The sequence below is a fragment of the Acinonyx jubatus genome, chromosome B3 (genome assembly GCF_027475565.1).
Source record: "Acinonyx jubatus isolate Ajub_Pintada_27869175 chromosome B3, VMU_Ajub_asm_v1.0, whole genome shotgun sequence".
In the NCBI taxonomy this organism is placed as follows: Eukaryota; Metazoa; Chordata; class Mammalia; order Carnivora; family Felidae; genus Acinonyx; species Acinonyx jubatus.
Window position 1 is genome coordinate 113,146,509 of NC_069386.1, and position 16,775 is coordinate 113,163,283.

General features: G+C 50.7%; 1 protein-coding gene across 3 annotated transcripts in view; it reads left to right on the forward strand.

The window, feature by feature from the left end:
* SUSD6 (sushi domain containing 6) overlaps window positions 1-5,731 on the forward strand; it is a 102,351-nt gene extending 96,620 nt beyond the window's left edge. For all 3 annotated transcript variants that reach the window (XM_053224617.1, XM_027066034.2, XM_027066035.2), the window contains exon 6: window positions 1,563-5,731. In XM_053224617.1, coding sequence (XP_053080592.1) covers window positions 1,563-1,588 — 26 coding nt within the window. In that variant the 3' untranslated portion in view covers window positions 1,589-5,731. The remainder of the gene's footprint in view (window positions 1-1,562) is intronic.
* The last annotated feature ends 11,044 nt before the right edge of the window (window positions 5,732-16,775 follow it).

A 16,775-nucleotide genomic window follows, 5' to 3' on the forward strand; every position in this document is an offset into this window, starting at 1 on the left:
GGGATTAGAGCCCATGTTTATAACCCCACAGTGCCATGCTACCTCTCAGGTGACTCTGGGTTCTTGGTGGCAAGCCAGCCATAGAAGGAAATTGCCAACTCCTGACCTACCTGCCTCTTCTGGGGCCTGGAGAATTGAATATCGGGATTGACTCTGTCACTTTAAAAAATATCTTTATATGAAACCCCAGTGCTTTTCAGGATGCAGGCTAAACCTAGAGGTTTCCCTTTTGACAGTAGGTTTCTGCACTTACCAAGCCCCTCCGAAAACCAGTGAGGAAGATGTATGTGCCCTGGAGGTCCTGGGTGCCATTAATGTCTGAGTTTGAGAGTATGTGAAAGCAGAGAAGTTGGAAATTCTTGAATGCAGATCATATTTAGGGGTTTCCTGAATCAACAGCATGCCTTCTTTCCTCTTGGTGGGATATAGAGCTGGGAAGGGGCCATTACCTAATTGACCTGCATTTAAAGGTGGAAGCCAGTGACCCAATGGACAGCCAGCTATGCATGTTATGTGTCTGTACATTTTTTAAAAAGTTTTTTTTAATGTTTATTTTTGAGATAGTGAGAGACAGAGCGTGAGCAGGGAAGGGCAGAGAGAGGAGGAGACACAGAATCTGAAGCAGGCTCCAGGCTCTGAGCTGTCAACAGAGCCCGACTTGGGACTTGAACCAATGAACCACAAGATCATGACCTGAGCTGAAGTCGGACGCTTAACCGACTGAGCCACCCAGGCGCCCCTGTGTGTCTGTATGTATTGACACGGGTCCCAAGTGTACTTCTCAGCCCTTATCTTTGCTAAGGAGCCCTGATGGTGCTTGCTCCTCTCCCTTCTTCTCCTCAGTACCTTGCTTTGTTCCATTTATTGAACAAACATTTTTGAGAACCTATCTTGTGTCTGGTGCCAGTTAGATTTCTGAGGTGATAGAAAGTAATTTGAAACATGCTGTCTGCCTGCATGGATTGTCTTGGGAAGATCGGGCCTATATTCAAGAAATATGGAACCAGGAGTTGTAGGGTCTGTGTCAGTGTGAGGGGCACAGAAAACAAGATACATCGGTCATTGCAGACTGCCTGTGCTGTCTGAGGCTGACAGAACCGTAGGAAATCAGGACCATGAGGCATCCATGTAACCCGATGGACATAAAAGGAGACCCGAGACCCAGGGAAGGAAGTGAGTTATTCGGTATCACACAGCTGGTGATTGGCTCTAAGGAGGAGGTAGGACCTAAGCAGGGCTCAGCAGCCTCATAGGGTGAGATTAAGGGTAGAAAGAGAAGCAACTAGACCAGCAGAGTCAAGGCAGACAGGAGATTCAAGGTGGTGGGACCAGAGGGGGTTTGAGTACTAAACATTCAGAGTTTATCACACAGGTAGGGGGAGAGATGAGCAAGGAAAGGCCTAAAGAAGGGGCGAAGGGTGTAGACTCCTCTAGAAGGTATGAGTGAAGCATTTTGTTTCTTCAGACCAGGGCCTGCATGGGAAGCATGCAGTGGGATCAGACGTGCTGCAGAGAGACCCAGCAGGGTAACCACTGTGCTTTCCTTCCTTCTCTTCCTGCAGATATCCCACTGTTGAAAGAAGCATGAGTGCTGCCACGGGCCTCTCCTCTCTGCAACGGTCCTCTCTGCCCCTCTTCCCTCTCCCTGTGGGTTTGAGTACGCCATACTCCAGCCACCCTACCCGGATACCTGAGCTGCCACCTGTGTATCTGTGTATCTCTGTATCTCTGAGGGCCTCCAGGCCCACCTTGCTGGAAACTCAAGATGATTCTCGCCATCTGCCCGCTGGACAGCTGGAGGAGCTGGCATTTTGCCTACTCCAGCCTTCCCATCTGTGTCGGAGACATCTGAATGTGCTGGACTGAACTTTTCCTTTCCCTGAGCCCTCCGGGTCCCCTCCAGCCAGCTCTTTGGCGGCAGATCCCACCAGCCTGCGTGGGCCTGAGAGCCGCTGTGTTTACTCGTGCCTTCCCCCACCCAGCCCATTCGGTTTCCCTGTCATGCAGGCTTGTTGCTGTCCTACAAGCCTTGGTGGCTGCACTGCTGCCCTCCGGCACACAGAGGGCCAGGCCTGGGTCTGGGTCTGGCCTGTCACCTTTAAGGGCTGGCACCACTGCCCTTAGCAGGAGCAGATCCAAAAGTGGCTCTAATTAGGGCAAGGATGTGGGTGCCCGGGCCTGCCCTGGGTTGACACCCGTGGCACATTTCTTTGGCTGAGGTTGGAGGATGTGGAAAATCACGCCAAAGCTATCCCAGCACCCAGGTGTCCTGCTCAGAGGTTCTGGCCCCTGGCCCTGTTGAGTTTCTGAGAAGCGTTGAGAAGATCCTGAGGGAGGGAAGGAAGGTGGCTGATGGGTGATTGTCTTCCTAATATGCAAATTCTCACCGGCCTTCCTGGCCTTGGTCTTTTCTGTTTCACTGGAGTGTGAGGGGAAGTGGCCTGCTGCCTCCTGGGTTTGGTCCTTGGCAGCCCCAGCTTCCTTGCTGCCCACAGGGGCCCGAGGTGAATCATCGCTGGGATGGGAGAGTTGCTGAGGTGCCACGGAAGGTCTGTGTGGCCAGTGGCATTTGGGGCACGTTGCCCCGTTCTGGGTTCGTGGTGACGGAAGGGAGCCTGAGAGGCACAGACCGAGTCCCCAGGCAGCTGCAGGCAGCTCCAGCCCCGGTCCTGAGGGTCCTCGTCACCATAGTCACGTGCCTTAGTAACTGTGCCCAGGAAGCGTGCTGCTGCTTGCTGCACTGCTGCTTTCCCTGCTTGTGTTTCCCCTGCCACCCTTCCACACGCCAGCCCACCAGCGAGTCCCTGCTGTCTCCCTTGGCCCCCCTGCCACCCTTCCACACGCCAGCCCACCAGCGAGTCCCTGGCACCTGGGGGAGGGGCCGACACTCCTGTACATCCCCCTTGCTGGTCTGCAGCGGGTGAATGCTTGCGAAGCACCCTGGCTCCGGGTCCTGGAGTCGGAGCGGGTGGGCTCGGTGCTCCCAGATGCTCCTGCTGGGGGCTCTCGCTCTGCCACGTGTGAATGCTGACCAGGGCTGGGGTGGCAGAGCTCAGCCAGGTTACTGTCATCCTCAAAAGACGTGGCATTAAAGAATGCTTGTTTCTGTTTTGTTTTTGAAGCGCTGGGGCTGGGAGACTTGTAGCTGAGCCCACCTGTACCTCTGCTGCTCCCCAGCCGCTCTGTTTGGGATGGTGAAAACAGTAAAGAACCCAGTCTATTTTCAGTACCTGACCTAACAGGGTAGCTCCAGGCGTGGTTGGCCGCGAAGATTAAGAGGAATGGCCTCCTCTCAGCCTCCCGCGCCACTCTCAACACGCACTTTACCACCTGCCCGCTCCTGGCCTCCTGGCGCCACTGTAGTCTTCCTTCGCTCAGGGTAAGGGCAGTGCCTTCTGGGCCTGCGGGCAACCCCACACCTCCCCCCTTCCCCACCCAGGAGCCCTCATGTGCTGTGTGCAGAGCCCTGGCTGGCGTGTTTCCATACAGAGCAGGTTGGTGAAGGTGCTGGAACAAAGAAGCCTCTGAGGGACATGCTGCAGACCAGGGGGCCTGCCCTTGCCTCCAAAGAGGCCATTTCCGGAGATGTGCCTGTCAGCGGTTGCTGGCACGGGGCCCATCTGGAGGATAGGGTCCCTACAGACCCTAGTTGCCTCCTTTACCCACAGGGGTGCCCTGTCTTCCTCCAGAAAAGACAGCAGGGACAAATGGCGGTGGGGGGCGGGGGTTGGGGGCGGAATCCAAAGTCTCACTGTTGAGCCTGCAGCCTGAATTCTAGTCTAGAATATTTTTAAAAATGGAAGATCTTACCCTTTTTTATATCATTACTCTGGATCTTTCCCTCCCTAAGAGATTATGCTGTTTAAGGTTTATTCAGCCAAGTAGGTGACGAACTTAGCCCTTGGGGGAAAAAATGAAAAATGAAAAGCCTTTTTCTGAAGCCTTCTTCCACCTTGCTCACCATTAACACTGTCCTGCGGATCACAAGCCCAGACTTGCCTACCTGGTAGGAAAGAAAGTCTGGATAAATGGGAACCTAGCATATACACACCCTTGCCACCTCTCTCCCGTCCCCTCTGTCCCTGGCTTTGCTGAGGCCCAGCTCCCACCTCCCACCTCCCACCGCCTGTCGGGGGAGGATCCAGGCCTCCCATTGCAGCTGACATCCTTGCTGGCTTCTTCTCTCGCAGTCCTCTTCTCTGAAGCAGTTTCTTAGCCATCAGCCAGGTGCTGCTGTTTCTAGAGCTTCTGGGGTTTGTCCCTTTCAAGGGATTAGGGACTCCGCAGCTGCCTTGAAGTGGGGCCTGGCTGAGAGACCAGGGCAGTGGCAGGTGGCAGGCTGTTGGGCAGGAGGCTGCCAAAGGATCCCAGAGCAGGTGGGAAAACCACGGCCCTGGCTTTCCCGGGCTCACCTCTAGGGGAGTCCAGCAGAGGGCTTGTCCAGGAGGGTAGCCAGCACCAAAGGACTAAAAGTGTCTTTTTGCACACATGAGCTGACTCAGTGGTTTTCTATCCTGCTGACTTGCCAGCGACTTTCAAGGGCCAGTATGTGGTGAAAATCACTTAAGGTTTCCGTCCCTTTCAATGCCTTAGTTTAGCAGGTAGGCTCTCTCTTTTGCCATTTCTGAATGTGTGCCGTGTTCCCATCTCACTGGTGTGAACTGTGAAATGGACTGAGTCCCAGCCACTTTGTGAGTTCTTTTGGCTTTATAAGGCACTTCAGTGTGCATTCTACTAACACTCCATTTGCAAACAGAACTTAAGCTAATGTCTTCTCCATTCATCCTCCCCCTCCTCTCCCTACACCCCCCCCCCCCCCCCCCCCCGCCAGCTTTAAAGTTCTGTGGAGAAGCCTGATGGCAAGACAGACAAAGGTAGACTTTTCCTGCTTCTTTAGTGCTGGCACAGGGATCCACAGGCATTCGGCCTTTCCCCTCCCTCCCAGTTCTGGCCACATGGCAGTGTCTCCTCCGTTCACAGGGATATCTTCACATAGAGAATGGGATATGCTGCAAACACTTCTACATCCTTGCCTTTCTTTCCTCCTGAAAGAGAATAAAGGGCCCGGAAGAGAAGTGCTACACAGGCTTAAGTCCCCGTGTGCTTGTGAGGACAGTGAGGCCGAGGGCTTCTGGGACTGCCGGCTCTCAACGTAGGGCCAGTCTTTGCTGGGGCCCGGGGAGGGGCTGAACTAGACTTTGCTTGGCCGAAGCACAGACTGAGTGGTAGAGTAGCTGATTCCCTGAACAGGGAATGGCAACAGGCTCAGCTTTGCTGGGAAGCTGCCGCTCTTAATTTCCAGTTGAAAACCTAGAAGAATCTTGAATGGAAACCCCGAGGTTGAGCCCTCTGTCTGGCAGCAGAGCTGGCTGGAGGGAACGGAGGGGCACAGCACTCAGATTGCCAGGCCGGAGGAGAGATGGACGCGGGTTGCATGGCGGCCTACCACACCCCGCCCTGGCTTCTTTTCACACCACTGTGGCATCCTTTGTAGAATGGTACTCCTAGATGATGGTTTCAAACGACACATGCATCATTGACTCTGTGCAGGATGTCCCTCAATCAGTTTGGGTTTGCTTTATTTTATTTTATATATTTTTTGGTATCCTGTACATTGCGGTGGGTGTGAAGATAGTATTTTAATATTTGTACAAAGTTTAATTTAATTTTAATTGTTCTATGTATATAACTGCATTTCTAAATAATAATTAAAAAGGTTCTTATGAAGGCAGTTGTGAGCGATGTGATCCTTCCAGGAAGTTTTCATAGAAACCCTCGAGCAGGAAAAGCCTAGGTGGCAGGAGTTCGTGAAGTGGTGAAGCACCAGCTCTGGGGAGGGGCTGCCTAGCAAGAGGAGACAGGACAGGGAGAGGCGGACGGTATCGGGGAGAGGCCCCAAACCGGAGTGGAAACACACTACCGGTCTTAGGCGTTCTCAGTGTGCCAGTCCCTGTGCTGCACTGGGACTCGGCAGCGAGCAGGCCCCTGCGTTTGGGACCCGGGCACAATTACTGCCCTGGGAGGGCGGGCCGTCCCCACAGCGTGCAGTGCTGATCAGGGAAGCCACGCTGGGTGGGGCACAGGAAGCATCTTTTGGATGGAAGGGCAAAGAAGCTGTGATGGGAAGGTCTGTACCGCCAGGCTAAAGGGTGGGACACCACGCTTGCATGGACGCCGAGGCAGCAGAAGGCACATTCAGTGGAGGAAGGAAAAAAAAGGGGCGCAGGGCTGGGGGGACAGTGGCTCAGCACAGGGCAGGAGAGGGCAGCGGGGGCTGGGTCCTGGAGGCCCTCCAAGCAAGGAGTGGAGAAGTTTGACTTCATCTTCAGGGTAGCCGGAAGCACTTGGACAGTGTTTAGTAACAGAATGATGTAGTAAGCTCCACTTTTCTGGGAGGACTCTCTCCCCCTCGCTTAAGACTGTTCAGGCGGATAAAATGTACTTTACCTGGAGACCACTTAAGAAGTCGGTCTTGGGAGGAAGGCACCTTGAGCAGCTAGCCATCCCCTTCCCTGAGGTGGAGAAGCAGAAGACACGGTCTGGGGCGGGGAATGATGGAGATCTCAAGACCAGAGGGCAGAGCACACAGAGGTGGAGACGTCATTGCCTGGTAGGAGAGGCCAACAGTGAACAATCACAAAAGGTGGTAAGGGCGTGAGAAGAGGGAAGAGCAGGGCACTGTGGGATAGAAAATCAGGCCACTTTTTTTTTTTTTTTTTTTAGATCAGGCTGCTCTCAACGTTGTCCTGGGGTAACGGTCAGGATGTGTTTCTCTAATACTTAAAAGTGTCGGGAAAACGTTTTAGGAGCATCTGTGCCAAGTCTCCACCCCAGTCCTCAGTAGGGTCCGCACAAACATCACTGCCATTAGTTGTAAGGAGGTGAAGGGAAGAGCGCTTTGCCAGCTTTTGAAAGTAATGGTGGTAACAGCTAATACTTGCTCGCTGCGTACCTGGCAGAGTTCTACGCACTCGGTGTGTGTACCCCCAGGGCCACAGAGCGGCTCTACGAGGCAGGTGCCCTTATAGCTCAGAGCTCCAGGCCACATATAATGAAACCGAGGCATAAAGAGGTGGATTAACTTGCCCAAGGTGGGGTCAGGATTGAATTCAAACCCAGGTAGTTCTGCTGAAGTGTTCCCCTCCCTGTCCCATTGTCCCATTCCCAACCCATCTGACACTGCCTGCCTCCCAAGGCCCTTACTGCCCTCCTTCTGCCTTTCAGTCTCTGTTCCAACCAGTGAGCTTCAGGCAGAGGAAAAACTAATTTCATGGCATGGCAGGGAAATGGCACACCCTTCAGTAGGATAACAGATGACCTAAGGGTCAAAGAATGGCAGGTGCCCAGCAGTGTAGGGAGAGGGGGCATTTCAGCTCCGCAGACCATGATAAATTCGTTCACAAAGCGGCAGGAATTGTTCCTCCACGAGAAAAAAAAAAACATATATGAAGAGGAAAGGCTGCTTATTTCCTTGATAGATAAGCCTTCTTTGTCACTGGAAAACCGGCAGAAACGTGTCCCATCAGGTAAGGAATGCTGGGGAAGGGAGACTTGCCAACGTGGGGTCAACCTGGAGTCGTTACCTTTCTCTTAAAAGACAGATGAGGGAGGACAAAGGCAAAAAGCCACAAAACCTGCAGAGCCTGGGGGGTGTTCGGGGGGAGGGCTGGCTTTGAAGTGGTTGCCGCAGGTGGGGAAGGGTGGTGGGAGGAGAGAAAAGGAATTTCCTACCCTGCTGCTGAACCCCCCACCTCCCAGTCTGGAAAGCGGAGAGCCCTGGACAACAACAAAAGTAGTAACCTCTCAGGTAGGTCTTTCTCCGATCGATCGCGTAGAAGTATTTTAAAATATGCGAAAGTAACACATACCCACTTCAGAAAATTGAGAAAACCTACCACCTCCTGGTAATGTGGTTCTTTTTTCTATGCCTAAATATAGTTTCCTCTTTTAAAAAGATCACTTTTATGTTTTGTTTAATGTTTATTTATTTTTGAGATCGTGGGGGCAGAGGAGGGGCAGAGAGAGTGGAGGCGGGGGACGGACACAGAGGATCCAAAGCAGGCTCTGTGCTGTTAGCACAGAGCCTGACGCGGGGCTCCAACTCACAAACTGCCAGATGGTGACCTGACCCGAAGTTGGATGCTCAACCGACTGAGCCACCCAGGCCCCCCTAAAAAGATCATTAAAAAAATTATTTTTTAAGTTTGTTTATCCTTGAGAGACTGAGAGAGCACAATTTGGGGAGGGGCAGAGAGAGAGGGGAAGCAGGCTCCAGGTTCTGTACTGTGAGCGCAGAGCTCAGTGCAGGGTTTGAACCCACGAACCGTGAGATCATGACCTGAGCTGAAGGCAGACACTTAACCGACTGAGCCCCCCAGGCACCCCTAAGAAGATCATTTTTAAATAGTATTTTGATTTTTTAATCTTCACAGTCTACTTTAATCTCATAAAACATCCATCTACATAATTTGTAATGGTTGCAGTTTTCCATCCTATTGGTAATTTAGACATTTGGATTACCAAAACTTTTAAAAAATTCTAATAACCAAGGGTTTGATAGTATTTTAAATTATTTCCTTGAGATAAACTACTGGAAATGGAATGCTAGATCAAAAGAAATCCACATTTTAGTGGCTTTTGCTATATCTCAAATTGCCCACCAAGAAAGTTATTCCAAATTATACTCTCATTGGCAGTGTGTGTTTTCCCACAGCCCTGCTAGCATGGGGGATTATCATTTTAAAAAATATGCCAATTGAAAGAAAATGGCATTGTTTTGATTCACACTTGTGTCATTATTCCTGAAGTTAAAGTATGGTTTGCCTACTCTTTATAACAAGACATAGAAGACATTGAAAATTGTGCAGATTTGGCATCCAAGATGTCCATGTTTGAGATGAAGTCAAAACTGTGATTTCCCCTCTAAATAATGCATGATAGATAGATAATTGAGAGATGATAGATAGATAGACACATAGATGATAGATATACATACATAGGTCACTCCCCTAAGCTCCCTAGTGGTAGAGGGACATGGCAGGGCTTAGGGACCGTCCCATCCCATGCCAAGAGGTGAACAGCTATTTGGCATTTCAGATTTCCCATGATGCCCCAGGGGACCCAGAAAATTTCACAACAAAGGAATGTCCTGTGCAGCCCATGTGGGGCAGCTTGACCTATTCCTGAGCCCGGGGTAGTAGATGATTCTCCATTTGGCAGGGCACTGCAGAGGGCTTGACAAGTATGGACTTCCCCACCCACAGCCTCCCTGGAGGAGCAAGTAACCCAGCCTCCAGCAAAGGCAGCCTGTTCGCAGGTTAATCCTGGGGGGCCAGGGCTGAACATCTGGGGGTGATCTGGGGTGTGTGATGGAAGGATTATGGCTCAACACAACTACCAAACATGAGGGTTGCTGTGGCTTCTGGGGTGGCCCCAAAGCCCTTGAGCATCCGGGTTCCAAACACTTGTAGGGACTTTTAGTGTAACCAGTCTGTGGGATGGAAGACTGTCCTCACTCATGTTCCAATCATTTGTTCATTTGTTTAATAAAATTGGGCGGGGGGGCGGGCGCCTGGGTGGCTCATTCGGTTGAGCGTCCAACTTTGGCTCAGGTCATGATCTCGCTGCTCATGGGTTCGAGCCCCGCATGGGGCTCTGTACTGACAGCTCAGAGCCCGGAGCCTGCTTGGGATTCTGGGTCTCCCTTGCTCTCTGCCCCTCCCCCGCTCATGCTTTCTCTCTCTCTCTCTCTCTCTCTCTCTCAAAATTAAATAAACATTAAAAACAAAATTAAAAAACTTTTTTTTTTTTTTTTTTTTTTTTTTTTAGGATCTACTTAATACAAAGCCTGGTACTAGATTCCAGGGGCACAAAAATGAGCAAGACTCAGCCTTTGTCCTCAAATAGCTTGCAGACTAATAGGGAGAAAGAGACTAAACAGCTACCTAAAACTTCATTTAAAAAGTCTAATGGAGCACCAGCACAGTGCCTGAGTAGTGAGAAGGGAGGAAGACTTCATTTCTCGGGATGAGCGAAGATTCCCAGGGAAGGTGCCATTCACTTTACATCATGAAGGATGGATTATGTTTCGACAACACAGGTAAGGAAGTAAGTGGGAAGGGGACTTGTTAGGCCATAGATCAAAATACCAGCATATAAAATTAGAATCATCCAAAGCTGTTGTTTTTGCAGGTTAATACAAAAGGTCAGCTATGGGCAATTTCAACCTAATACCAAAGATCTGCCAAAATAAGGGGCGCCTGGGTGGCTCAGTCGATTGAGTGTCTGACTTCAGCTCAGGTCATGATCTCATGGTTCACGGGTTCGAGCCCCACGTTCAAGCTGTGCTGACAGCTCAGAGCCTGGAGCCTGCTTCAGATTCTGTGTCCCCCTCTCTCTCTCTGCCCTTCCCCTGCTCATGCTCGGTCTGTCTCTCTCTCTCTCTCAAAAATAAATAAACGTTTAAAAAAAAAAAAGATCTACCAAAATAAGAAATGCCTTTCTTCTTTGGATTGACTAAACTTTAATTATTTTAATCACAAGAAAGAAATTTCAGCACACCCAGAGACAAGTATCTAGAGACTGTCTGTCCCAGAGTCTATCCTGGACAAAAACAGAGCATAGCAGATTTTCTGTCACAATCCACCAGCTCCTGGCCCCTGCCAGCAAGGGGAGTCTTCAGAAATGACAGGACCAATTCAAGTTTCCAACGCAGGGCCAATTCACTTGCTCTTTGGGATGGCGACAGAAGGGACACCCACTGCTTGCAACCAAGTTTCTGCCAGCAACGACCAGGCATCAATTCCAAAGCCGAGAGGTGTTTTTTGGTTTTTTACCCCTTCTATTGTTTTCTTTAGGGCAGAAGTGGAAGGACAGTAGTTACATCCAACTACAACACTCTTGCCAAGTTTCTTGATTTGTCATTAGAAACATTCAAAAGTGGGGACACCTGGGTGGCTCAGAGGGTTAAGCATCTGACTCTTGATTTTGGCTCAGGTCACGATCCCACGCTTCATGGGATCAAGCCCGGCATCATGCTCTGTACTGACAGCACAGAGCCTGTTTGGGATTCTCTCTCTGCCTCTCTCCTGCCCCTCCCCAACCTCTCAAATAAATTAATTTAAAAAAAAAAGAAACATTCAAAAATGAGCAAGCTATCATATAAAAGTAATACATGTTAAAACATCAGAAATAGTATTTTCCACCTATGATACCGACAAAAGAAAAAGCTTAAAAATATCTGGTGGGGGTGTAAATGGGTACATTCTTTTTGCGGGGCAATTTGGCAACAACCATCACATTATAATGCAGTTCCTCGTCCCTCCTATTACTGAACAAGTCCTTTCTGAAGCCGGTAAGTGGGAGCAGAGTTACAAAATCAGAAAGGGAAACAAAATAACCAACCCAGCTGTGTCAGATTGGAATTGGAGGTATTGGTGGGGACCCATGATATACCATCTACTCAAATAGATGCAGAAATAAATACACACAGTGCATGTTCACATGTACACATACACACAGATATTCCCTAGCTGTCCCCAGAGGGCTTGGGAGCAGTGACACCTCGACTACAGAGAGCATACCTAGAGTTCAGATCGTGGCTTTTATTTATTTATTTTTTTAAGTTTATTTATTTTGAGAGTGGGGGAGGGGCAGGGAGAGTGGAGAGAGAATCCTAAGCAGGCTCCACGCTGTCGGCTCACAGCCCAATATGGGGCTCGAACCCACTAACCATGAGACCATGGCCTGAGCCGAAATCAAGAGTCAGATGCTTAACCAACTGAGCCCCTCAGATTCCCCAAGATCTTGACTTTTAAAATATTGTTTGCCACTAAAAGGAACCAGGAGTCCTTGGAGAAATGGCGGATTCAGAGCTGGGGAGGGAAGATCACAAGATGGGCCTGGAACATTTTGTTGCAGCATACGATACATCCAAATACAAAGTGGATATGGAAAAGCAAATATAATAGTCCTGAACCAATCTTTTTTTTTTTTTTTTAAGTTTATGTACTTATTTTTGAGACAGAGAGTGCAAGCAGGGGAGGGGCAGAGAGAGAGGAAGAGAGAGAGAGAATTCCAAGAAGGCTCTGCACTGTCAGCGCAGAGCCCAATGTGGGGCTGGAACCTATGAACCATGAGATCGTGACCTGAGCTGAAACCAAGAGTCAGATGCTTAACTGACTGAGTCACCCAGGTGTCCCAGCTCTGGACCAATCTACAGAATCCACTGTCATATGGGAAAAGCCAAGTGCAAAACAAATGCATTAATGCTGTCATCTGTGTACAAAAAAGAGATGATGAGAAATGTGTCAATGTACAGAGGACCACTCCTGATACAGGAAGCATGAAGTGCCCCTGGGAAAGGAGAGTGACATGGGAGGAAGGATCATCTTTCACCCCTTGTGTGACTCTGGGTTTTGAAGCAAGTGACTATAATACCCATTCAAAAAATTATTTCTTAAAAAGCAAAATGTGTATTACCTAGGATCAGAAGGAATATTCACAAGAAGTTTTGCAAATTTATCTGATGTTTTTCTCTTGTTCCAAATTAGTAATCTGCCTTCTGGGAAGGAACACGCAGCTCCCTGCAGTGCCTTGTTTAAGGACAATAAACCATGCTCATTGCCCGTTATTTCCATCTTCTTTCCCTGAGAAAATATTTCCTGGGATCTTTGGTGTTATGAATTGGATTGCCTCCCCGCTAAAATGCATATGTCAAAATCCTATTTGGAGATCAGGTCTTTAAAGAGATAATTAAGTTAGGGGCGCCTGGGAGGGTCAGTCGGTTAAAAGTCCGACTTCGACTCAGGTCATGATCTAGCGGTTTGTGAGTTCCAGCCCCATGTCGGGCTCTGTGTGACAGCTCAGAGCCTGGAGCCTGCTTCGGATTCTGTGTCTCCCCCCCTCTCTGCCCCTCCCCTGCTCATGCTCTGTCTCTCTCTGGCTCAAAAATAAATAAAAACATTAAAAAAAAATTTTTTTTAAAAGAAGTAATTAAGTTAAAATGAGGTCTTTGGGTGGACCCTAATCCAAACTGACTAGCGTCCTTATAGGAAGAGGGAATTTGGACACAGACCCATTGAGAGGGAAGAGGATGTGAAGACACAGGAAGAAGATGGCCATCCACAAGTGCAGGAGACAGGCCTGGAACACATCCTCCCCTCATGGTCTTCAAACGAAGGGTCCCTGCTGACACGTCGATCTAGGACTTCTGGCCTCCAGAACTATGACAAAATAATCTCTGTTGTTTAAGCCACCTGGTCTGTGGTACTTTGTTACAGCAGCCCTGGCAAACTCATACATCCAGTCTCACAATAGGGTGTCCGGCCAAGGCTCTCCCCCGACAACAGTGACCTATCCAGGCAACGGACAGGAGTCCAGGGTGGAGGGAGCCAGTGAGGGAAGCAGCTCAGGGGGTATGCCCACACCCAGCAGGACTTTGTCACACTAGGGATGCAGACAGGATTCCCCAGGCAAGTGGGAGCTACTGAAGGATTTGAAGACTGAATGATGTGGTCTGAACATAATATATTAGAAAAGAAGGTGGTGGACAAGGGGTCGGAGTGGAGAGCCAACCAGGAGAGCCCTGCAGGCGTCCTAGTGGGAGAGGGGGAAGGGCAGCCCTCTGGGGGATTAGAGCACAGGGGGGCTTGAGCGAGTTGGAAGAGATGAGAGTATTGCTCAGGTGTTTGGGGAGATCGTTCAGGTCAAGAGAGCTGAGCTCTGTGGTTGACCGTGTGAAGAAGAGTAAGAGAAACGGACAAAAGGGTCAAAAAAGACTGTACATCTCTACGCAAGAAGGGGGAATACCAGAGAAATGAAAGCAAGCTTTGATTGGAAAGAGCAAATCAGGGGCCCGTGCAGAAGGTCAAGAGGTCTTGGAGTGAGGGGCCAGGACCCAGGGAAGGGTCCTCGCCCTTGTTTGGGTGTGGGGGACAAAGCCAGGGGATTGTTTTTGGGGTGAAAATAGAAGTCTTTGGCCCCCACTGGAACTTGTAGAGGAAGTGGGAGGAGCAGAGGACAGCCTGCCAGTGAGGGCAGAACCAGGCAGTCAGTGAGTGCTCCGCCCCCTCCTACTTCTCCTCGCAGCAACTGCAACACTGAGGTTGCAGAGGGCAGGTGGGGATTGGCAGGACAATGTGCAGAGAGGGGATCCGGTATCTCGGGGGCACAGCATCCATGGCTCTACCAGATCTGATGCTGGCCTGGTCCTCATAATCCGGGGATGGAGAGTCACAGTAGCTCCGGAAACACAAGCACTCACACCCTCATGGGCCTGCTCTGACGCATCAGTAATTAGCAAGTGTGTTGAGCACCTACTACTAGGAATACAGAGGCACTAGGAATACAGAGGAGCACAGATCCACGCAGTCTGTGCCTGTGAGAACTGGTCTGGTCAGCTGGACCCCGTTGGTGTGGTCCAGAGCTTCCTTGAGGAAGTGATGGTTGAGGTGCAAAAATGCACAGGGGTTAACTAGGTGAGGAAGGTTCCAGTTAGAGGTCCAGCCTGCCGGGAACTCAGAAGGAGGAAGGGCTGGGAGCCAGAAGGAGAGTGGGGTGAAAGCATGCTGCAGGAGTAGGCAAGTCTCATAGGCCATGATAAAGACTTGAACATCATCTAAGAGCACTGAAGCCACAGAAGCCTTTTAGCAGGGGAGTGGAATCATCTGGTATGTCTCCAAAAGGTTCTTACTCTGTTCAAATGGGTGGAGGAGGGTAAGAGCAGGTGCGGAAAGACGAGTCAGCACCGTGCCTCAAGAATTCCCTGGTCACCGGAGAGGAGCTTACTGAAATGTAGATTCGGGTCCAGGAGGTCTGGGGTGGGTCCTGGGACCCTGCGTCTCTAACAAGTTTCCAGGTGGTGCCCATGCTGCTGATCCACAGACCACACTGAGTAGCAATGGGCTAGTCCAGGTGAGCAATGTGGTGGCCTGGACCAGGGGGTGGCAGGGGCAGTGGGGAGAAACGGACAAATCTCAGACGTGCTTTGGAGGCGGGCTCTTCAGTGCGCAGCAATGGGTAGGACACGGGGAGAAAGAGAAGAAAGGATCAGAAATGGCTCTCAGATTGTGGAGTGGGTTCTCTGCGATGGGAAGGCTGGAGAAGGAGCTGGGTCTAATGGACGTTAGCCGTGGGAGATGTCATGTTGGGAGGCGAATACAGAGTCCCAAGAGCCAGAGTGGATGCACACACCCTGTCTTCCCTCGCACATCCACGCCGTCTGCGGAGGTGGTAGTCCCCACACCTGGGACACCCAGGCCGGCTTGCCCCAAATCACGATTGCGAATCCTGTGCTCAGGGCCTCATGGGCATGGCCTGCACTTCGTCCCAGCCCTGGGTGCCCCAGCCTCTGGTGGCAGAGGACCAGAGGGAAAGCGGCCCTCAACGGGCCACTCAAATTCTGAGGCTGAGAAGGAGGAAGGGCGAGATGGAGTTGGCAGGAGAGTTTGCAAGGGAGAGGATCCAATTTCCTCACTGACAGAACAAAAGCCACTTTCTCTGGGAAGAACTTAAAGTTGGATGTCTGATCCCCATCTTGGATTTGCACGGAGTCCCTTTACCAGCCCCCGGGGGCCCGGAGAGCCGGAAGGGCTCAGTCCGCTGGCGCCATCTAGTGTCTATAGGGAAGTAGTCCTCTGGTGGTCACAGAGCGGAGGCCTCGGCCAGGCTCGGGGTGGGGGGAGATACAGCCTGCAGCAGAGTTTGGGGCAGCTGCGGCCTTCTAGGGCAGTGGGGGGCGGGGGATGGGGGGGAGGTGACTCGGGAGTTTATGACTCCGTATTGGTCTCCTAGGGCTGCGGAAACAAGTTACCACAATTGGGTGGCTTAAAGCAACAGAAATGTATTCTCTCACAGTTCTGGAGGCTACAAGTTCAAAGTCAAGGTATCAGCGGGCCATTCCCCCTCTGAAGGCTCCAGAGGGGGAAACTTTCCCTGCCTCCTCTTGCTTCTTTGTCGCTGGCTGGTTTGTAGATGGCTCCAGTCTCTGCCTCCACCTTCAAGGCCTTCCCTGTATGCCTGTGTCCAAATTTCCCTCTACTTAGGAGGACACCAGTATTCAGATTAAAATCTACCCAGTCCAGCGTGACCTCATCTTAACTTGATTTCATCTCCAAAGACCCTATTTCCAGATAAGGTTATGTTCACAGGTACTGGGGAGTTAGGATTAGAAAGGATCATTTGTGGGGGCGGGGGGGGGACACATTTCAACACAGAACAGACTCCTTTCAACCAACAGCTGTTCCCTGAGCATCTGCAAAGTGCCCACCAGTGCCGGAAGCTGGGCTGGCTGAGCTGACTAGCCGACCTGTTCCAACCTTGAGGTTTTCCCATGTGGTTCTATAAGTCTTGTCACTGATCTGTGGCCTCCTGATTCACCCTGGACTCCTTAGCACCCAGAGAGTCAGTATTTCATTGATGTAGGACGAAGAAGGGCAAGAGACAGGAAAGAAAGACTGCAGGAATGATGAGGAGGGGGACAACACAGGGGTAAAGGGGTGCAGAGCACATGACATTTGAGCTGGGTCTAGAAGCAATAGAAGTTTGCCAGGCAGGAAAGAGATAAGCAAGGGTGAGGGGCCTTCTAGGCAGAGCTGAAAGTGTGAGCCACGGCTTGAGGGGTGACAGTGGCTGTGATGTCGGGGAGCGCAGGGGAGTCTGGTATGGTTGCAAACGAGGGTGTGTGGGTGGGGGTATGCTGCCCAAGGGCCGTAGCCCAGAAGATGGTGACTCAATGGGGAAGAGTTTAGAGGACCATTCTCATGGCTTTAAATATT